We start from the raw sequence: 24201 nt of genomic DNA, 5'->3' as shown, positions 1-24201 counted from the left end.
CAGGAGACCTGGACTTTAGGCTCCGCTCTAGTACTAACTATAAGGTAAGGTCAAATCACTTAGCCTCTCTATATCTTGGTTTCCTAACTTGGCGGTTCTATCTGGGAGCAGTTTAAAATGAATAGAGTGATCCAAACTAAATCAATGTCTGAAACCTGTCTTGGTAGAGAAAATGGTATAGTGTATTAACCCATGATGACTTTCATACTGTGAAACCATTTTGCCTCTTTTCTTTGAAATGTATAATAGGCTAGGATGAAGATGATGTGGATTTTAATGAATTAGTTACACATAATATAAATGCATAAAAATACAATAAATTGGGAAGAGCAGTTCACTGCTTGGTTATTAAAGCACAATGAGATGACAAGCCACCAGTGCTAAATATATTTCCAAATAAGTGATTTGTGAGAGTTGTTAAACAATCATAACTACCTACAACTAAATATTTTCCAGCACACTTACATCATAGCATAATGCAAGGATTCCCGGAATTATTATAGGAATGCCTATACTTAAGCATACCACTGTTGCTCCTCATTATTTCGTCTCCTGCATGCCTCCAATGTGAACTCTTTCAAAAACATTTTCAACATCCCAGATGCATCACTCAAGATTGCCATCTTCAAAAAAAAAAACCACCACCATATTCAAGAAGACTCTCAATTAGAGCAGTGTTAGAATGTGATAGACCTAGCTTGGAATCCCCTCTTAGCCATTCACTATGTGCAACCCTGAACAAGTTATTTAATTTATTTAACTGTCCTATATGCAAATTTCTCAAGTAAAATAGGACAGTAATAAATTAAAAGTTTGGTTGTGAGAATTAGAGATAAGGCATAGATAATGCCTAACATATGCTATGTATTCAATAAATGCTAGCTATGCATCATATTTATACAATTTAGTATTTGCTTATAGAAGTACATAATTATTCAATAAGTATTAATTTCCCTTTCTAACTATACTGCAAGTTCCATAAGCATAAAATCTTTGCGTTGTACTTCTTTTAAATGTTTCACAATCTAGTAGACCACAATAGTATATATAATAGTATACACTATTATATATACTATTGTAAAACCAATTTTCACACTCTTAGAATCAGATATGACTTAGGGGCTCCTAATGTACCTAAAGAGGAAGAAATTGGATTATGTTTTTATTGCAATAATATTAATGGTCATTAATCTACTATTGTGACTGACGAAGGGGGAAAAGTGAAGGATTCCCAAGTGGCTGAACCCTGATGGGAGTGTGGGCATCCACAGAGCAGGAGAATGGAGGCCCTAGAATGAGGTCTCAGGCCTGACTGTCTATAGACTTAAAGAGTTTTATTTTTTTAAGAATCTAGTGGATTGTGGAAGATCAGAGACAAATTTGGAGAGAATAACATTTCAGAGACTTTTTCGTGAACTTACGGAAACTGAGCAGCATGAGGAGGTATTAGAGTAGAAGCAGCTCAGGGATCTGAGCTTTGGTTGGCCAGAGAAGAGCTATATTCATCCAGAAGTGAGATGTAGACATAAATAACTTATTTCAATGCCCCAAAAAAGGTAAGTGAATTAGCACTGGCTAGGGACCAGCATTGCTTTAAAGAAAATATTTTTAAGTGTGAAAAATAATTTATATTATTTGAAATATATCTGATTTACATTAAAGTTAGATAATTTTGTACCTCAACAAAGAATTTCTGTCAAAAACCTACACTGAAAATTTGCCAGAAATTATAAGACTGGCTTAACACACCATGCTGATGTTTTATCTAAATGATTCTAACAACTATTTTTAATTATCTCTACAACAAAAAGAAGAGAAGAAAAAGTGGGGCTATCAACCAGAGGAATGATTGTTCTTTCATATTAGCAAAAAGAACATTGTCACGGAGTTAAGGGATGTATAGTTTCCAAATTAATTTAATTTTCCATTCACCAAAGCCCCTGAGAATTAAGGAACCTTTCTTAAAACTAAATATCAAATGTATCAGATAACAATTGGGTTGCCTGCAGTTTAAAAGGAAGAGAATGAATCAGGACCCATACATGAAGCAATGGACAAAGCTTTTTCTGTGTCCATACAGAGGAGTGTGAGATTGGTATCTACATTAATTGAGGTCAAGTTTCTGAAGAGGAACACTCCCAATAAAAATGCCTTTGGGGAATGATGGAGCAGGGAATATGCCCAGCCTAAGGCCTACTTGTACAAGTTCTTATGTGATGCATGCCTGTGAATTATAACGAGATTTGAAAGACTCTAGAGTTAGAATAAGTAAAACAGTAACGGCCTATTGTAAGCTACCTAAGAAGGTACCTGTCTGTGTATATACCTGCATCTTTAATTTTTACTTTAAATTTCTACTTTAATAAGACCTTTAAGATGTTTAAAGGTCATTCACTTTATACAGATTTTTAAATAAAGGGCTGTTTTCTTTTTTTAAAAACTTAAAATCCTCTACTCTGGGATTTGTTTGTTTTTTGTTTTTAGCTTTCCATATTTATGAAGGGAGGCTTATTGTCAGTCCTACTGATCAGTCCTGGCACCAGCACCAAGTGGTAGTAGCTGTTGTAAATGTCTCAGAAGGAGGTAGAAAACACCTCTTGGGAACTGCCTGATTACAGAGCAAATCAATTTGAGTGGCAGAGGTACAAAGGAATAGGAAAAAGATGCCAAAATTTACTGTAGAAACATTCTTCCTATGTACATATTATGATAGCCATAAAATATTTACTACATCAGTCTTTTTTGGTGTAACCATTTTTTTAAATTGGCTGCTTCATCTTTTATATTGCCTTGGACCTGCTATCCACATACATTTTCCTCTGTTTTTTGCTCACTGGTCTCCTAAATTTATCCCACCAGTTTGGCTAAGCTACCTCTGATCTTCTTCTGGGGGTAAGAGGCAAAAAGCTAGCCAAATGGTCTCAAAACTTTGGGAGAACCTTCTACTTGGTGAAGACCCTGTTTCAAATAAATATTTCATTTCATTCGTTTTATTTGCATATATAAACATAGCTCTTAGAGTTGAAAACAGTTTGCACAGTATAAATAGACCATCTTTGAAGTTCTATCTGGAGCTTTATGAAGGGTCTAAACCTACACTTTTCCTATATTTGGTTGTTTATCTTTTTCTTTAAAATGCCCAGGAAAGGCTGCTCTCTGTGACCTAAAAGCCCAGATCTACGTAGCCTATTTTATAGATTACAAAAATGTCAGAGAAGGAGTCACAGACTTTCTCAAGGTTACACAGATCATAAAAGGCAGAGCCAAAGTTTTCCTTCCACCACCACCAAGATAGAGCACCACATGACAACAAGGCATAATAATTCACCCTTCATATCTTAAAGAGGCATCACCACTACTTTCTTTGAAACAGAATGTGCTGCAGCAAAGAGGCTGGAAATTGAGGCTTGTGGATGCCCTAGGGATAGAACAAGGCAGAAAGTTTCTCCCTTACACATGGATATGTTCAACACCCCAGCCTGAAGAACACTGCCAGTTCAAAGACACTTACCCAAATCTGAAGCTTGATTCTCTTTTCATTTTTGAATACAGTTTTTACTTTGAAATCGATCCCAACTGTGCTGACGAATGCAGATGTAAAGGAGTCATCTGCATAACGGAATAGAAAAGATGTTTTTCCCACACTGCTATTGCCGATGATGAGTAATTTGAACATGTAGTCAAAGTTCTGATCAGAGGAGTCTTTCTGGCCATACCTGGCATCTTGGGCAGAGGCCATCTGTGATAAAAACAAAACAAAACAAAAACAAAAGAGGTGTGAATCAGACCCTCATTTGATATGAAGCTAGCAGCATACTCATTATTGGCCTTGCCAGAAACAGATGTCAGACACTCAGGAGGCGAGTGGAGAGTGCTCCCCAGTCTTCCTCTGATATTGGTATCCATGGCAATAATTCCCTGCTGGAAGACAGAACAGCAAATCTTACAGGCCTTTCCAGCTGTGTTGGTGCATGTCACTGCTCAGCATTCAGAACCAATCAAAGACACCAAAGGGGATGTCTATAAGGGTAACATGACAAGCAAAGAGATGAGAAATTGGCCAGGGCATGTGGGCTCTGAAACTTTATAATCCTACTGACGGAGACACCAAGGTAGCTGAACAGCAGGGTATTTCTTCCTGAATTATCTGAATGATTCGAATCTCTCTTATTTCATAGGGAAGCACACCCAAAGCATATCTCTGCTTCATTTATTATCATATCAAATCAACATCCTAACATAAATGGCAGTGTTTTTTAAATTAAAAATAATTATGATGGGAAATATATATAGTTCAAACCATGTGCCAGATACTGTTAACTTATTTAATCCCTCACAGTAACCCAATGAGATGGGTACTTTTAATATTCGCATATTAAAACGAGAAAATCAAGGCCCAGAGATATTAAGTAACTTGCTCAACTTTATACAGGTGTTAATAGTAGAGGCAGGATTCAAACAGGCAGTGTGGTGCCAGGGCTCATGTTCTTGACACCTGCCCTATTTCCAAATGACGACTAGGCAGGCATGCACAAGCGCCCTAGAAGATCATGTCGGAAATATTCATTGTGAAATGCATCACAGGAGAGCCTGACCTGGGTTCAAAACTTACCTCCACCGTGTGGAGCTGTGTGACATTGGTTATTTTAAATTGGTGTGCTGCAGTTTCCTGCCTTACATGAAATGGTGAAATATAATATCTAACTCGGAATTCTTGTGAAAATAATAGATGATACAACTGTAAAGTAGATATGTAAAGCATCTAGCATAAAATAGAAAATGGTCTCTACAATCAATTACAAATGCTTTAGGTGGATATTGGCTTTTATTTATCTTTTTTGATGATCATCTTAACATCTATCAAAAATGATGTTGCATTACTTCTAAGTACCATTTGGCTCAATATAGAAAAGAGGTATTTAGAATGTTGCATCCCACTGATTAGTACATTTGCTCAGCACATTTTCTGATGCTATAAATTATTTGGCAATTGTTATTGTGTTTAATATGGTAGCCACTAGTCACATATGGTGATTTAAGTTTACATTAACATGAAATAAAATTAGAAATTCAGTTCCTCAATCATAGTAGCCACATTTCAAGTGCAAAACAGGAACATATGACTAATGGCTACTGTACCGGGCAGTGCAAACTACAGAACATTGGCATAATTGCAGAAAACTCTATTGTACAATGCTAGGCTAGACAGTCTATTTTCCATTTCCCATAAAAGCTGATTAATAGTTATATCTCTCTCTTTGGGGTAGCGGTAGGAAAAGGAAGAAGCTCCAAGAGATGGCAAAATGTTAGAAACAGTAAACAGTGCTCAGCCTCATCTAGGACAACAACCTGTTGTCCTAGATGTCAGGGTGTGTGCGTGTGTGTGTGTGTGTGCACGTATGTTTACAGAAAACTGAGGAAAAAGGGAAATGGTGAGATAGTGTATTCCTCATCTACAAATACTTAATGCCAGTAAGATAATGCAATTTTATGTATAAGAATAAGGACAAACAAAAACCCGTGTGTATCTCATGAAAGTTGAGGATAATAAAGATTCAAATTGCATTTTACATTTTCTTATTAAACATAAGCTTAAGCATTTCTCTTTTTAAGTCTATACGGCCACACAAATATATTTAGAAATTGTGAAAACCTGTAACAAATGCTTCCCAGTGGGCAGAGGTTGGCCTCTAAAAGAGGCAGATAGCATCACTTTCTTTTTTGGCCCACCAGCCCACATGCTAAGGTCAACTTTCCTCAACACATGCCAGCCAAGGGCAAAAGTAGGATTGCAACTCTTGACCACTAATTTGAACAATGATATCTTGCCATGATGATTTCTGGTCCTCCAGAAAGCCAGTTAACTGTTTTGTTTGGCAGTGCTATTCCTGCAGACATTGCCCTTTCACTATTTAATGCCCCTCTCCTGTATGAGCTGCTAAATTCAAACAGGCCTAAAAATGGCCTTCATTAAGAAGATCCTTTTACCCTTTTTCATATGAACCAACCTGGATTTGGGGGTCTGGTAAGAATGTTCAGCTAAGCCACAGCCAGAAAAGGGTCACTATACATTTCCTAGAGCTGCTCACTTACTTGGCCTGATAGCTTACTATCTGTTGCACCCCTATAACCCTAAGGTGACATTCAAACTGAGGCCTGAGGATCTCTAGGATACCTCAAAAGATGTAATGAAGACTGCTACTATCAATTTCAGGTGCCATTCCAAAATTAGGTTGGTTTCAAAACCTGAAGAAACATAATTGTCCCTCACTATCTATAGGAGTTGGTTCCAGCACCTCCCATGGACACCACAATCTGCAGATGCTCAAGTACTTGATATAAAATGATTTGGTATTCACATATGCATATTCTCCTATATAGTTTAAATTATCTACAGATTACTTATAATACCTAATACAATGTAAATGCTATGTAAATAGTGGTTATTATTCTGTATTATTTAGGAAATGAAAACAGGAAAAAAAGTCTGTACATGTTCAATACACATGAAATTTTTTCCCAAATATTTTCTGTCTGCAACTAGTTCACTCCATACATGGGAACTCATGGATATGAAGGGTGAATTATATAGATATCACTAATATATAGTCTTTTGGAATATGACTGCATGCATTTAGATGAAGACAAGCACAACTGGGACAGCAGTATCTTTAATTTCAAGGGCTAATATACCTTGTTGTGTTAGCAACAAAGAAGGTAATGGGGGCAAAAGAGGGTGTCTAGGAGGGAGACAGAGCTGGTGGACATGTGTACCCAGCAAAATTCTTCTCAGGAAGAGCCTCTAAAGAATTAATTAGAAAAAGTTATTATCTCACTTACTCTTGAAGACATTTTTTTTATACTATTTCCTAATTTAACACACCTAATAAGATTCATAAAGAGCCAAAAAGATATGCATTTGGAATGTGTGTGTGTTTTTGTAAAACTTCAGAATAATGCAATAAATCCTAGCTCAGAGGATGAAGAAAGAAACAGCCCTAATCTTGCTGAGAACACAAGTGAAGCAATTTGACAGCATATGAATGTCAAAGAGGCTTACAGACAGGCGCTATGTAAGTTTACTGGCATCTCTAAATACTGAAGTCATGTGAACATTCTCAAAATTTTCATGGGGAAATATAGCTGAAATTTGAAAACAGGAACAGGCAAGGGGCACATCAAATTTCATAAAAGATGTACAAAAATGACTCTTCAAATGGTATTATTCTTGAACCTCAAATAACAAATAATCATAGAGTTGGAAAGAATCTTCAGGGCCATGCACTTCCCACCAACCCATGTCCCTTTCATGGCATCCATCATCTGAGGTTGTTGTCCTAGCTTCATCCTTCACACTGAGCAGCAAGATGTTCACTATGCTGTGAAGCAGCCTTTACAGCATAGAGAGAACTTCAGGCATCTGAAGGAACCCCTCAGGCTCCATAAGCTTTCTCTCCTCCTGCTTGGATGATCCCAACTGATTCATCCTCTCTTCCCAGGACATGTCTGAAAACTTGAACACCTCCTGCTAGGTTAAAACTGACACCTCTTCAGATTTTCAAAGTCCCATGTGTAGCTCTCATAACTGGTCACAATATTCTAGATATTTATCTACTTAGTGCAAAGTAGAATGAAACCATTATATCTTATCACATTTGACTTAATATAAAGTCTCCTAAAATGCTCATCACTATTTTCACATGACTATTATGAACATAGGTTTCTCCTATTCCCATTCTATATTTGACAACTTATTTTTTATGGAAGCGTCAACCTTTATGTGTATTCTGTTAAATTTCCTCTTGTTTGCTTTGATTTACAATTCAATTGTGATCTGACAATCCCTTCATCAAAAATATTAGTTATCTTTTTCAGGTTTGTGTCATTCCTAAATTTGATCAGTATGTATTTTATGTGTTCATCTAAGGCCCTCATCAAAATGTAAATTACTTTATAGACAAACAACAATTAACTTTTTAGCCTGTTGAATATATAAATCTATGGGTGAGACCGCAACAGAATGTCATTAAGGAATTCAAAATATGAAGCAAATTCTTAACCTTTGAAAGTTGGTGTCTTGGAAAGCCACTGTGTTGTTGGTCCAGGTAGGCCTTGATTCAACAGCGGAGAATAGATCATGGATTTAATTGTTGTGTCATTTTAAATTTTAACTATTGTTTTCCCAGAAGTTCTACCGACCAGGAACCAAATAGGTTACCTCTGATTAACACATGTAACCACAGCCTCCTTCAGAGTTGTTCACATTTGTTTTCCAAATTAGATAGGAAAAAGAAATTATTTACAAGAATTCAATTGGCCACTCACAAATCTAAACTGTACTAAGCCATTCCGTGGATCTGATGAGGAAAAACAAAAAGAAGTTCTTTCAAAGTTACTATATTTCATACTGATTGGGCAGAAGCATTCCCCTTGAAAACCAACACAACACAAGGATGCCCTCTCTCACCACTCCTATTCAACATAGTATTGGAAGTCCTAGTCAGGGCAATCAGGCAAGAGAAAGAAATGAAAGGCATCCAAATAGGAAGACAGAGAGTCAAACTATCCCTGTTTGCAGACTACATGATCCTATACCTAGAAAACCCCGTAGCCTTGGCCCAAAAGCTCCTTAAGCCGATAAACAACTTCAGCAAAGTCTCATGATATAAAAATATCAATGTGCAAAAATCACTAGCATTCCTATACACCAACCACAGTCAAGCTGAAAGCTAAATCAAGAATGCAATTCCATTCACAATTGCCACAAATATATATATATATACACCCACACATACACACACACACATACACATATATACACACACACATATATATACACACACACATATATACACACACACACACACATATATACACACACACACACACACACACACCCCTAGCAACACAGCTAACCAGCTAACCAGGGAAGTGAAAGATCTGTACAAAAACAACTACAAAACACTGCTCAAAGAAATCAGAGATGACACAAACAAATGGAAAAATAGTCCATGCTCATGGATAGGAAGAAGCAATATCATTAAAATGGGTATACTGCCAAGAACAACTTATAGATTCAATGATATTCCTATTAAACTACCAATGACATTCTTCACAGAACTAGAAAAAACTACTTTAAAATTCATATTGAACCAAAAAACAGCATGAATAGCCAAGGCAATCCTAAGCAAAAAGAGCAAAGGCATCATGCTACCCAACTTCAAACTATACTACAGGGCTACAATAACCAAAACAGCATTGTACTGGTACAAAAACAAGACGCATAGACCAATGGAACAGAATAAAGAACCCAGAAATAAGATCGCACACCTACAACTATCTGATCTTCAACAAAGCTGACAAAAACAAGCAATGGGGAAAGGACTCCCTATTCAATAAATGGTGCTGGGAGAACTGGCTAGCAGTATGCAGAAGATTGAAACTGGACCCCTTCCTTATACGGTATACAAAAACTAACTCAAGATAGATTAAAGAGTTAAATATAAAACACAACTATAAAAACCCCAGAATACAACCTAGGCAATACCATTCTTGATGTAGGAGCAGGCAAAGATTTCATGACAAAGATGCCAAAACCAACTGCAACAGAAGCAGAAATTGGCAAACAGGTTCTAATTAAACTAAAGAGCTTCTGTAAAGCAAAGGAAACTACCAACAGAGTGAACAGACAACCTACAGAATGGGAGAAATTTTTTGCAAATTATACATCTAACAAATGTCTAATATACCACATCTATAAGGAACTTAAACAAATTTACAAGAGAACAACAACAAAAAAAACCATTAAAAAGTAGGCAAAGGGCATGAACAGATACTTCAAACACAGAACATATGAAAAAAAGTTCAACATCACTGATCATTACAGAAATGCAAATCAAAACACAATGAGATACCATTTCACACCATTCAGAATGGCTATTACTAAAAAGTCAAAAAATAACAGATTCTGGCAAGGCTGCAGAGAAAAAGAAATGCTTATATACTGTCGGTAGGAGTGTAAATTAGTTCAACCATTGTGGAAGACAGTGTGGCAATTCCCTAAAGAACTAAAAACAGAAATGCCATTAGACCCAGCGATCTCACCACTGGGTATATACCCAAAGGACCAGACATTGTTCTATGATAAAGACACATGCACATATATGTTCACTATTGCCCTATTCACAATAGTAAAGACATGGAATAAACCTAAATGCCCACCAGTGGTAGACTGGATAAAGAAAATGTGGTACATATACCATGGAATCCTATGCAGCCATAAAAATGTCTTTTGCAGGAACATGGGATGGAGCTGGATGCCATTATTCTTGGCAAACTAACTCAGGAACAGAAAACCAAATACTTCATGTTCTCACTTACAAGTGGGAGCTAAATGATGAGAACACATGGACACATAGAGGGAAACGAAACACACTGGGGCCTATTGGACAGTGAAGGGTGAGAGGAGGGAGAGGATTAGGAAAAATAACTAAGGGGTACTAGGCTTAATACCCAGATGATGAAATAATCTGTACAACAAACCCCATGATACAAATTTACCTATATACAAACCTGCACATGTACCCCTAAACTTAAAATAAAGGTTAAATAAAGTTACTGTGTTCCAACTACTACTACTGATAATAGTCTAAAGGTGAATGGAAGGAGGAACTAGGGTAAATTATCCAAAAAACATGCAATTCTTCTTTGAAATTAGAAGGGTAAAAATCAGGATGGGACATATGTATTGGAAGTGCAGAAACACATAAAGTAGATTCAAATCTCAATCATTGTCACCTGTGAAAAAAGAAAAGAAAATGGCACATTGCAAACAAAGAACATACTCAACATTGTTGATATTAGAAAATGCAAATTAAGACCCCAGTGAGATACCACTGTATACCTATTATAACAGCTACAATTAGAAAAAAAATTAAAACCTGACAACAATTGCTGGCAAGGATGTGGAGCAACCAGAATGCTCATAAATTGCTGCTGAGACTGTTTAAAATGGCACAGCCTCTTCGACAAATAGTTTAGCACTTTCTCATGAAGTTAAATTGTATTTACCATATGACCTAACAATCCCACTCCTAGGGATTTGCCCAAGAGAAATAAAAACGTATGTACACACACACACACACATACACAGAGAGAGAGAGAGAGAGAAACAAAAATCATTTTTTTCTAACAGCTTCAAAGGCAAGGCTAAATTTTTAAAGCTAAGAAAGAAAATATTTAAAGTTAGCATTTCCAAACATCTGTCATCTGGACTCCAGGCTATTTGTCCTGGTGAAAGTCCTCATCTGTGCACAGGTTTGCAGGTCTCCACGTTTGTTTCTCAGAATCGATTAGAATTGTGATGTGCTTTGCAATCTCTGGCCAGCAATTTCTCCATGTATCTGCTACTGTTTGCTCTTGCAGGAGCCAGTTCACTGTTTACAACTCACCATCAAGCTGAAAGGATGCTGCCCAGGGTACAGGAAGTGGCCAAGGCGCTGGAAGGTTTAAATCCTAACCCTGGCTTCTGAAGTGAGAGGGCCCAGAAAAGGTCAGATTCAGAAATTTTCTTTACCTTAGTAGGGAATGAATAACTATTTTATGGGATTCACAGGAAAATGTATACAATAGTATGCCAAATTATGGTAATGTTTTCAAAATGCAAACCACTATACATTTTAAAGGTATAAAGGCATTCCTCAAGCTAAATTTCACCTTTCTTTCAGCCTTTCTCTGGATCTCCAACTCACGTATAGCTTCTTGAGCAGATGCGGATAACTCTCAGCTTATGTACTAGAATATGGCTAAATAATAACAGCAGCATAGGTCTTACATGTTCTATGTGCTTTACATGTATTAGCACACCTAATCTTTGCATTATCCCTAGAAGGTGTAACTAGTTCAACCATTAGCATCCCCTTTTTAAAGGAACAGAACCTTCTAGTACATTTCAAAGACTACTTTCCACTTTCCCCTGCTGGAAAAATGAGACATTTTTCTCTGATCTTCACTGGAGGACCTGCTAGGGCTCCTGAAGGTAAAATGTAAAAAGAGTGAAGGGGACTCCTAAGACTGGCACCCCCTGGAATTTTTCTCTCTCAGACTGGTCCACACTGAGCCTCCAACGATGCAATTATAGTTGAGATTTTTCTTTTCTTTTTTTATTATACTTTAAATTCTAAGGTACCTGTGCACAACATGCAGGTTTGTTACATAGGTATACATGTGCCATGTTGGTTTGCTGCACCCATCAACACGTCATTTACATTAAGTATTTCTCCTAATGTTATCCCTCCCCCTGCCCCCTATCCCCTGACAGGTCCTGGTGTGTGATGTTCCCCACCCCGTGTCCAAGTGTTCTCATTGTTCAATTCCCACCTAAGAGTGAGAACATGCGGTGTTTGGTTTTCTGTCCTTGTGTGATAGTTTGCTGAGAATGATGGTTTCCAGCTTTATCCATGTCCCTACAAAGGACATGAACTCATCCTTTTTATGGCTGCATAGTATTCCATGGTGTATATGTGCCACATTTTCTTTATCCAGTTTATCATTGATGGACATTTGGGTTGGTTCTAAGTCTTTTCTATTGTGAATAGTGCCACGATAAACATACATGTGCATGTGTCTTTATAGTAGCATGATTTATAATCCTTTGGGTATATATCCAGTAATGGAATCTCTGGGTCAAATGGTATTTCTAGGACTAGATCCTTAAGGAATTCCCACACTGTCTTGCACAATGGTTGAACTAATTTACGCTCCCACCAATAGTGTAAAAGTGTTCCTATTTCTCCACATCCTCTCCAGCATCTGTTGTTTTTTGACTTTTTAATGATAGCCATTCTAACTGGCATGAGATAGTATCTCGTTGCGGTTTTGGTTTGCATTTCTCTGATGGCCAGTGATGATGAGCATTTTTTCATGTGTCTGTTGGCTGCATAAATGTCTTCTTTTGAGAAGTGTCTGTTCATATCCTTTGACCAATTTTTGATGGGGTTGATTGTTTTTATCTTGTAAATTTGTTTAAATTCTTTAGATTCTGGATATCAGCCCTTTGTCAGAGGCAACCCGTGGTTTTTTTTGCTTTCCATTTGCTTGGTAGATCTTCCTCCATCCCTTTATTTTGAGCCTACATGTGTCTCTGCACGTAAGATGGGTCTCCTGAATACAGCATACTGATGGGTTTGGACTCTTTATCCAATTTGCCAGTCTATGTCTTTTAATTGGGGTACTTAGCCCATTTACATTTAAGGTTAATATTGTTATGTGTGAACTTGATCCTGTCATTATGATGTTAGCTAGTTATTTTGCCCATTAGTTGATGCAGTTTCTTCCTAGCATCGACGGTCTTTATAATTTGGATATTTTTGCAGTGGCTCATACCAGTTGTTTCCTTCCACGTTTAGTGCTTCTGTCAGGAGCTCTTGTAAAGCAGGCCTGGTGGTAACAAAATCTCTCAGAATTTGCTTATCTGTAAAGGATTTTATTTCTGCTTCATTTATGAAGCTTAGTTTGGCTGGACATGAGATTCTGGAATGAAAATTCTTTTCTTTAAGAATGTTGAACATTGGCCCCCACTATCTTCTGGCTTGTAGGATTTCTGCTGAGAGATCTGCTGTTAGTCTGATGGGCTTCCTTTTGTGGGTAACCCAACCTTTCTCTCTGGTTGCCCTTAACATTTTTTCCTTCATTTCAACCTTGGTGAATCTGACAATTATGTGTCTTGGGGTTGCGATTCTTGAGGAGTATCTCTGTGGTGTTCTCTGTATTTCCTGAATTTGAATGTTGGCCTTCCTTGCTAGGTTGGGGAAGTTCTCCTGGATAATATCCCGAAGAGTGTTTTCCAACTTGGTTCCATTCTCCCCATCACTTTCAGGTACAACAATCAAACGTAGATTTGGTCTTTTCACATAGTCTCATATTTCTTGGAGGCTTTGTTCATTTCTTTTTGCTTTTTTCTCTAATCTTGTCTTCTTGTTTTATTTCATTAATTTGATCCTCAGTCACTGATATCCTTTCTTCCACTTGATCAAATTGGCTATTGAAGCTTGTGCATGCATCATGAAGTTCTTGTGCCATGGTTTTCAACTCCATCAGGTCATTTAAGGTCTTCTCTACACTGTTTATTCTAGTTAGCCATTCATCTAACTTTTTTCCAAGGTTTTTACCTTCCTTGTGATGGGTTGGAACATGCTCCTTTAGCTCGGAGATGTGTTATGACCAACCTTCTGAAGCCTACGTCTGTCAACCTGTCAAAGTCATTCTCCGTCCAGCTTTGTTCTGTTGCTGGCGAGGAGCTGAGATCCTTTGGAGGAGAAGAGGCACTCTGGTTTTTGGAATTTTCAGCTTTTCTGCTCTGGTTTCTCCCCACCTGTGGTTTTATCCACCTTTGGTCTTTGATGTTGGTGACCTACAGATGGATTTTGGTGTGGATGTCCTTTTGGTTGATGTTGATGCTATGCTATTCTTTCTGTTTGTTAGTTTTCCTTCTAACAGTTCCCTCAGCTGCAGGTCTGTTGGAGTTTGCTGGAGGTCCACTCCAGACCCTGTTTGCCTGGGTATTACCAGCAGAGGCTGCAGAACAGCAAATATTGCAGAACAGCCTATATTGCTGCCTGATCCTTCCTCTGGAAGCTTCATCCCAGAGGGGCACCCACCCGTATAAGGTCTGTTGGCCCCTACTAGGAGGTGTCTCCCAGTTAGGCTACACTGGGCTCAGGGACCCACTTGAATAGGCAGTCTGTCGGTTCTCAGAACTCAAACGCTGTGCTGGGAGAACCACTGCTCTCTTCACAGCTGTCAACCAGGGACGTTTAAGTCTGCAGAAGTTTCTGCTGGCTTTTGTTCAGTTATGCCCTGCCCACAGAGGGGGAGTCTATAGAGGCAGTAGGCCTTGCTGAGCTGCGGTGGGCTCCACCCAGTTTGTGCTTCCTGGCCACTTTGTTTACCTATTCAAGCCTCAGCAATGACGGATGCCCCTCCCTCACCAGGCTACCACCTTACAGGTCGATCTCAGACTGCTGTGCTATCGGTGAGCAAGGCTCCATTGGCGTGGGACCTGCCAAGCCACACATGGAAGAGAATTTCCTGGTATGCTGATTGCTAAGACCATGGGAGAAGCGCAGTATTTGGGCAGAGTGTTCCGTATTTCCAGATGCAGTCTGTCACAGCTTCCCTTGGCTAGGAAAGGGAAATCTCCTGACCCCTTGCACTTCCTGGGTGAGGTGACACTCCACCTTGCTTTGGCTCACCCTCCGTGGGCTGCACCCATTGTCCAACCAGTCCCAATGAGATGAAACAGGTACCTCAGTTGGAAATGCAGAAATCACCCATCTTCTGCATCAATTACACTGGGAGCTGCAGACCAGAGCGGTTAGTATTCGGCCATCTTGGAACAGAAGCCCTCTTTTTTTTTCATTTTTTGAGACAGAGTTTCACTCTTGTCACCCAGGTTGGAGTACAGTGGCACTATCTTGGCTCACTGCAACCTCCTCCTCCCGGGTTTAAGTGATTCTCCTGCCTCAGTCTCCCAAGTAGCTGGGATTACAGGCACCTGGTGCCCACCACCACATTCGGCTAATTTTTGTATTTTTAGTAGAAACAGGGTTTCACTATGTTGGCCAAGATGATCTCAAAACCCTGACCTCAAGAGATCCACCTGCCTCGGCCTCCCAAAGTGCTAGGATTACAGGTGTGAGCCACTCTGCCCAGCCAGTTCAGGTTTTTCTACTTCAGTGCTAGTTCCCAGAGAAGTTTCTGCTCTGTTAAGTTGTGATTGTCTGTATCTGCCTGTCTGTCACTCCAATTACGAGGGGCAGTGATTTGCCCTGTGACTTCATTTCTCTGATGGATGTAAGAAGAGTTGTTGATTTTTAGTTTGTTCAGCTTTTTTCTAGTGTGAAGATGGAAGTGATGACTTCCAAGCTCCTCACACGCAGAACTAAAATCATCTCCATTTTAAAGATGAAATTAAAGGAATCTGAGGGGAGGGAGAATCATGGTGGATGGGAGGCAGGATTAGATTGTGCTCTGTACAGAGCAGCATATGGAGGCTTGCACTGTGAATTTTAGCTCCAGATTGACTGCAAGAAAAAAACAGCAATCCTGAGAGGACCCACAGACCTTCTGAAGGAAGCAGACTGCTCCTGCAGAACCCAGAAGAATACTATGAATGCCCCAATTGTGCAACTGGAAAAGGGAGGTCCTCCTCTCCCGAACACACACCCCACTGGAGAAGCTGAAGGTTTGTTTGTGGGAGAAGTTTCAGACTTTACCTGGAGCTGAGTCAAGTTAGAGAGCTGAGCCAAGAGAAATTCAGGGGTAGAGGAAGCAGCAGAAAGGCCCTGCGAGCTCTCCAGGTCCCCAAGCAGCCCATTGCTGCCTGGCACCACAGGGATCCATCTGGAGGACGGCCAGAGGAGCAGGGGATAAAACTCCACAGAGAGAAGGAATTCTCTAGGTGAACTTTGTAACAATTTGAACAGGGCAAGAATCCTCCTGGCCAGAACTCGCGAGAGGGCACAAATCTGAATCCAGCTTACAGACTTCACAGGGTGGGGAAGAACAAAAGCCTTTTTCTTTTGCAGCTGTGAGGCAGAAAACTTCAGGCAAGTTTTCAAGCCCATCTTGCCCTCCATCTGGAAACAGAACTGGGGCTGTTGTTGGGGTCACAGTGTGAATGAGACCAGCCCTTCAGTTTGCATAGGAGCTGGTTGAGGCCTGTGACTGCCGACTTTCCCCTACTTCCCTGACAACCTCCATGACTCAGCAGAGGCAGCCATAATCCTTCCACAACTCCAGTGACCTGGAAATCTCACCCCCATCTGCCACAGCAGCTGAAGCAAGACCCACCCAAAGAGAGTCTGAGCTCAGACAGGCCTAGGCCAGCTCCCCATAGTCCTTCCCTACCCATCCACCTTTCTAGTAGTGGAAGACAAAGGGCATATAATCTTGGGAGGTCTAAGGCCCTGCCTACTGCCGGTCCCTCTCCACACTACTACAGCTGAGGCTTTCTGCAAAGTGCCACCTCCTGGCAGAAAGCCAACCAGCACAAAAATAGAGCATTAAACCACCAAAGCTAAGGACCCCCACGGAATCCACTGCACCCTCTGCCACCCCAGTGGAATAGGCACTGATATCCACACCTGAGAGACCCATAGATGGTTCATATCACAGGACTCTGTGCAGACAACCCCCAGTACCAGCCTGGAGCCAGGTAGACTGGCTGGGTGGCTAGACCCAGAAGACAGACAACAATCACTGCAGTTTGGCTCACAGGAAGCCACATCCACAGGAAAAGGGGGAGAGTGCTACATCAAGGGAATACTCTGTGGGACAAAAAAAGAAATCTGAACAACAGCCTTCAGCCCTAGACCTTCCCTCTGACAGAGCCAACCTAAATGAGAAGGAACCAGAAAACCAACCCTGGTAATGTGACAAAACAAGGCTCTTCAACACCCCCAAAAATCACACTAGTTCACCAGCAATGAATCCAAACCAAGAAGAAATCCCTGATTTGTCTAAAAAAGAATTAAGGAGGTTAGTTATTAAGCTAATCAGGGAGGGACGAGAGAAAGGCGAAGCCCAGTGTAAGGAAATCCAAAAAATGATATAAGAAGTGAAGGAAGAAATATTCAAGGAAATAGATAGCTTAAAGAAAAAACAATCAAAAATTCAGGAAGCTTTGGACACAACTTTAGAAATGTGAAATGCTCAGGAAAATCTCAGCAATAGAATTGAACAAGTAGAAGAAAGAAATTCAGAGCTTGAAGACAAAGTCTTTGAATTAACCCAATCAAACAAAGACAAATCAAAAAGAGTAAGAAAATATGAACAAAGCCTCCAGAGTCTGGGATTATGTTAAATGACCAAACCTTAGAATAATCGGTGTTCCTGAAGAAGACAATTCTAAAAGCTTGGAAAACATATTTAGGGGAATAATCAAGGAAAACTTCCCCAGCCATGCTAGAGATCTAGACATCCAAATACAAGAAGCGCAAGGAACACCCGGGAAATGCATCACAAAAAGATCTTCGTGTAGGCACATCATCATCAGGTTATCCAAAGTTAAGACATAGGAAAGAATCTTAAGAGCTATGAGACAGAAGCACCAGGTAACCTATAGAGGAAAACCTATCAGATTAACAGCATATTTCTCGGAAGAAACCCTACGAGCTAGAAGGCAGTGGGGCCATATCTTCAGCTTCCTCAAACAAAACAATTATCAGCCAAGAATTTTGTATTCAGCAAAACTAAGCATCATATATGAAGGAAAGATACAGTTATATTTAGACAAGCAAATGCTGAGAGAAGTCACCATTACCAAGCCACCACTACAAGAACTGCTAAAAGGAGCTCTAAACCTTGAAACAAATTCTGGAAACACATCAAAACAGAACCTTATTAAAGCATAAATCACACAGGACCTATAAAACAAAAATACCATTGCATGATGAATGCAATGGTATCTCATATTTCAATACTAACATTGAATGTAAATGGCCTAAATGCTCCACTTAAAAGATACAGAATCACAGAATGGATAAGAACTCACCAATCAACTATCTGCTGCCTTCAGGAGACTCACCTAAAACATAAGGACTCACATAAACTTAAAGGGGTGGAAAAAGGCATTTCATGCAAATGGACACCAAAAGTGAGCAGGGATAGCTATTTGTATATCAGACAAAACAAACTTTAAAGCAACAGTGGTTAAAAGAGACAAAGAGGGACATTATATCACAGTAAGAGGCCTTATCCAACAGGTAAATATCACAATCTAAACATATGCACCTAACACTGGAGCTCCCAAATTTATAAAACAATTATTAGTAGACCTAAGAAATGAGATAGATAGCAACAAAGTACTACTGGGGGACATCAATACTCCACTTACAGCACTAGACAGGTCATCAAGACAGAAAATCAATAAAGAAACAATGGATTTAAACTACACCTTGGAACAAATGGACTTAACAGATACATACAGAACATTTCATCCAACAACCACAGCATACATGTTCTATTCAACAGCACATGGAACTTTCTCCAAGATAGACCATATGATAGGCCATAAAAGAAGCCTCAATAAATTTAAGAAAATTAAAATTATATCAAGCATTCTCTTAGACCACAGTGGAATAAAACTGGAAATCAATTCCAAAAGGAACCTTCTAAACCACAAAAACACATGGAAATTAAATAACTTGCTCCTGAATGAACACTGGGTCAAAAACAAAATCAAGATGGAAATTTAAAAATTCTTCGAACTGAGTGACAGTAATGACCCAACCTATCAAAACCTCTGGGATACAGCTAAGGCAGTGCTAAGAGGAAAGTTCATAGCCTTAAACACCCACATCAGAAAGTCTAAAAAGCACAAACAGGCAATCTAAGGTTGCACCTCAAGGAACTAGAACAACAAGAAAAAAACAAACCCAAAACCAGCAGAAGGAAGGAAATAATGAAGATCAGAGCAGAACTAAATGAAATTGAAACGAACAAACCAAAAAATACAAAAGATAAAATGAAACAAAAAGCTGGTTCTTTGAAAAGATAAAAAAAAAAAAAAAAATTGATAGACCATTAGCAAGATTAACCAAGAAAATAAGAGAGAAAATCCAAATAACCTCACTAAGAAATGAAACAGGTGATATTACAGCTGACACCACTGAAATACAAAAGATCAGTCAAGACTACTATGGACACCTTTATGCACGTAAACTGGAAAACGTAGAAGAGATGGATAAATTCTTGGAAAAAATACAACCCTCCTAGATTAAATCAGGAAGAATTAGATACCCTGAACAGACCAAAAACAAGCAGCAAGATTGAAATGGTAATTTAAAAATTAACAACATAAAAAAGTCCAGGAACAGACAGAGTCACAGCAGAATTCTACCAGACATTCACAGAAGAATTGGTACCAATCCTTTTGATGCTATTCCACAAGGTAGAGAAAGAAGGAACCCTCCCTACTTTATTCTATGAAGCCAGCATCACCTTAATACCTAAACCAGGAAAGGATACAATCAATAAAGAAAACTACAGACTGATATCCCTAAAGAATATAAATGCTAAAATCCTTAACAGAATGCTAGCTAACTGAATCCAATAACATATTGAAAAGATAATCCACCATGATCAAGTGAGTTTCATACCAGATATGCAAGAATGGTTTAACATACACTAGTCAATACATGTGATACACCAAATAACAGAATTAAAAACAAAAATCACAGGATCATCTCAATAGATGAAGGAAAAGCATTCAACAAAATCCAGCATCCCTTTATGATTAAAACTTTCAGCAAAATTGGCATACAAGGGACATATCTCAATGTAATAAAAGCCATGTATGACAAACCCACAGCCAACAAAATACTGAATTGGGAAAAGCTGAAAGCATTCCCTCTGAGAACTAGGACAAGACAAGGATGCCCATTCTCACCACTCCTCTTCAACACAGTACTGAAAGTCCGATCCCAAAGCAATCAGACAAGAGAAAGTAATAAAGGGCATCCAGATCAGGAAAGAGGAAATCAAACTGTCACGGTTTCCTGATTATATGACAGTGTACCTCGAAAACCCTAGACTCCTCTGAAAAGCTCCTAGAACTGATAAAAGAATTCAGCAAAGTTTCCAGATACAAAATTAATGTACACAAATCAGTACCTCTTCTATATACCAACAGCAACTAAGCAGAGAGTCAAATCAAAAACTCAACCCCTTTTACATTAGCTGTAAAAATAGATAAATAAACAAATAAATAAAAATACTTAGGAATATACCTAACTGAGGAGGCAAAAGACCTCTACAGGGAAAACTACAAAACATTACTGAAAGAAATCATAGCTGACACAAACAAATGGAAACACATCCCATGCTTATGGATGGGTAGAATCAATATTGTGAAAATGACCATACTGCCAAAACCAATCCACAAATTCAGCGCAATCCCCATAAAAATATCACCATCATTCTTCACAGAATTAAAAAAAAAAATTCTAAAATTCATATGAAACCAAAAAGAGCCTGCATAGCCAAAGCAAGATCAAGCAAAAAGAACAAATCTGGAGGCATCATACTACCTGATTTCAAACTAAACTATAAGGCCATAGTCACCAAAACAGCATGGAACTGATATAAAAATAGGTCTGTAGACTAATGAAACAGAATAGAGAACCCAGGAATAAACACAAATACCTACAGCCAACTGATTTTCGACAAAGCAAACAAAAACATAAAGTCCCCCCTTTTCAACAACTGGTGCTGGAATAATTGGCTAGCCACATGTAGGAGAATGAAACTGGATCCTCATCTTTCACCTTAAACAAAAATCAACTGAAGATGGGTTAAGGACTTAAACCTAAGACGTGAAACTATAAAAAGTTAGAAGATAACATTAGAAAAATCCTTCTAGACATTGGCTTACTAGGATTTCATGACCAAGAACTCAAAAGCAAATGCAGTAAAAACAAAGATAAATAGCTGGGACCCAATTAAACTAAAGAGCTTTTGCACATCAAAAGGAACAGTCAGCAGAGTAAACAGACAACCCACAGAGTGTGAGAAAATCTTCACAATCTATACATCTGACAAAGGACTAATACTCAGAAACTATACAAAACTGAAACAAATCAGCAAGAAAAAAAAAATCCCATCAAAAAATGGTCTAAGGACATGAATAGACAATTCTCAAAAGATACACAAATGGCCAATAAACATATGAAAAATGCTCAACATCACTAATGATCATGGAAATGCAAATCAAAACCACAATGCGATACCACCTTACTCCTGCAAGAATGGCCATAATAAAAAAAATCAAAAAACAGTAAATGCTGGCATATATGCAGTGATCAGGGAACACTTCTACACTGCTGGTGGGAATGTAAACTAGTACAGCCACTATGGAAAACAGAGTGGAGATTCCATAAAGAACTAAAAGTAGAACTACCATTTGATCCAGCAATCCCACTACTGGTTATCCATCCAGAATAAAAGAAGTCATTATTCAAAAAAGATATTTGCACACACATGTTTACACCAGCACAAATCACAATTGCAAAATTGTGGAACCAACCCAAATACCCACCGATCAATGAGTGGATAAAGAAATTGTGGGGTGTGTGTGTGTGTGTATGAGTAATGGAATACTACTCAGCCATAAAAAGGAATGAATTAACAGCATTTGCAGTGACCTAGATGAGATTGGAGACTACTATTCTAAGTGAAGTAACTCAGGAATGGAAAACCAAACATCATATGTTCTCTCTGATATGTGGGAGCTAAACTGTGAGGACACAAAGGCATAAGAATGATACAATGGACTTTGGGAACTTGGGGAGAAGAGTGGGAGAGACGCAAGAGATAAAAGACTACAAATAGGGTGCAGTGTATTCTGCTCGGGTGATGGGTGCACCAAAATCTCACAAATCACCACTAAAGAACTTACTCATGTAACCAAATACCACCTGTACCCCAATAACTCATGGAGAAATAAAATAAAATGGAAAGAGAGAGAAAGAAAAGAAAAAAGAAAAGGAAGGAAGGAAGGAAAAGGAAAAGGAAGGAAGGAAGGAAAGAAAGAAGGAAAGAAAGAAATTAAGAGAGTCTGAGAGAAAGTTAAAGTGGAATGGTTCTTGTTTTTCAATAGGTTACCCTGATTTCTCTCAGCCTGTGCATTGAGTTCTCATTGTCTGGGCCAAATGTGTTCTTCAAGAGCTAGCGACACGCAGACCCAGCTGGTTCATTCTACCCTTCACCAAACGAACAAGTTTGAAACTTCAATATATATATACACATATATGTGTGTATAAATACATATATGATCCCAACAGATATATACTATACATGTGTATGTATGGTAATGGTTTTTTACTTTGCTTTGAAATTTGTAGATGTATATTGACAGAGTATTAAGAAAAAGGACATTAATTTTATCAAACCATATGCTGTTTCTACTAGTATGAAAGGCCAGTGTTCTTCTCTCAGTCCATACTCTATAGTTTACTTCCAGTTTGGTTCCAGAGGTTTCCCAGAGTGGGGCTAGCCCACATTGGGGTCTTGACAGCAGCAGAGTAAAGGAGAACCCCAGACCACAGAGAAAAGATTGTAAGCAAGGTCTGCTGGGACAGGAATGACAGTGGCTGGGAGAGCCCCTAGACTCTGACAATGCAATCCTGATAGCTGCAATGATGTGGTCCTGAAGCTCAGGACTAGATTCAGATGCGGTCCTGAAGCTCAGGACTAGATTCAGATGTGGTACTGAAGCTCCTGAAGCTCAAGCTCTGGTCCCTGAAGCTCCTGCACATACTCAGAAATGTGGAAGCTTTGCAGTCCTGGGATGCCAGAGAGGACCCAGCTACTGGTAATCCAGGCCTTATAAATCACAGTATGGTGAGAAGCAGGAAAATACCATTCTACCTATTTTCTATCTCTAAAATTATGTGCATGCAGATGCATCTGTGAAAAAGAGCATTCCACATTCTTAGTGGGATGTGAGTATGGATAAGAGCACATGCCCTGAGTCAGGCTGCCAAAGAAGGAATCCCAGCTCTGCGATTTGCTCCTTCGCTACTTGTGAACATTTGGGCAAGGTTTTTGTTTTGTTTTGTTTTTATTTATTCTAAACTGCAGTTTCCTCATCTATATAATAGGAATAGTGAGATGAGCAAAGGAAAAGTGTTGGTATGTGCTAAATGCTCAAGTGAAGTATTATCTTTGATATTCTTCTTGTTGAATTCCCACCAATGTTATTCTCTGAAATGGAAATGGTCAGTTTTACAGAATATGCCTTGTCTTATTACCTAACTTCAGAGGGCAAGAGGTTTTAACACCCAACACTTTCCTGAGAGTTTCATAATTTCTGAAATAGATGACTTAAATTATCCCCCTATTTCCAATTGTTATGACATGCAACAAAAAGCATTCATCCATATACCTCTTGGGGTAGAAGCTAAGACACTGAGGCATCTGTGTGTAGATAGAAGTGTTCTGTGGTCCAGACAGACTGCAGGGAGGAGAACGTGACCAAAGGCCATATTCCCTGTGATAGGACCTGTCCTAGAACACTGCCTGCCACCGAGTAACTTCTAAAAATCTGCTAAACTCATGAAATCCTTGAAAGCAAGTGGAATTTTGTAGAAACTTGGAGAGAGCTGAGTTTCATGTCTGGGCTAATAAGAGGAAGAATCCAAG

General features: G+C 38.9%; 1 protein-coding gene across 2 annotated transcripts in view; it reads right to left on the bottom strand.

The window, feature by feature from the left end:
• Positions 1 to 24201, bottom strand: part of RAB3C (RAB3C, member RAS oncogene family) — a 291932-nt gene that overhangs the window by 252948 nt on the left and 14783 nt on the right. For both annotated transcript variants that reach the window (XM_025387772.1, XM_025387771.1), the window contains exon 2: positions 3512 to 3739. In XM_025387772.1, coding sequence (XP_025243557.1) covers positions 3512 to 3739 — 228 coding nt within the window. The remainder of the gene's footprint in view (positions 1 to 3511; positions 3740 to 24201) is intronic.

This window comes from Theropithecus gelada, chromosome 6, assembly GCF_003255815.1.
Source record: "Theropithecus gelada isolate Dixy chromosome 6, Tgel_1.0, whole genome shotgun sequence".
NCBI classification, from domain to species: Eukaryota; Metazoa; Chordata; class Mammalia; order Primates; family Cercopithecidae; genus Theropithecus; species Theropithecus gelada.
This window is presented reverse-complemented; position numbering and strand designations above follow the sequence as displayed.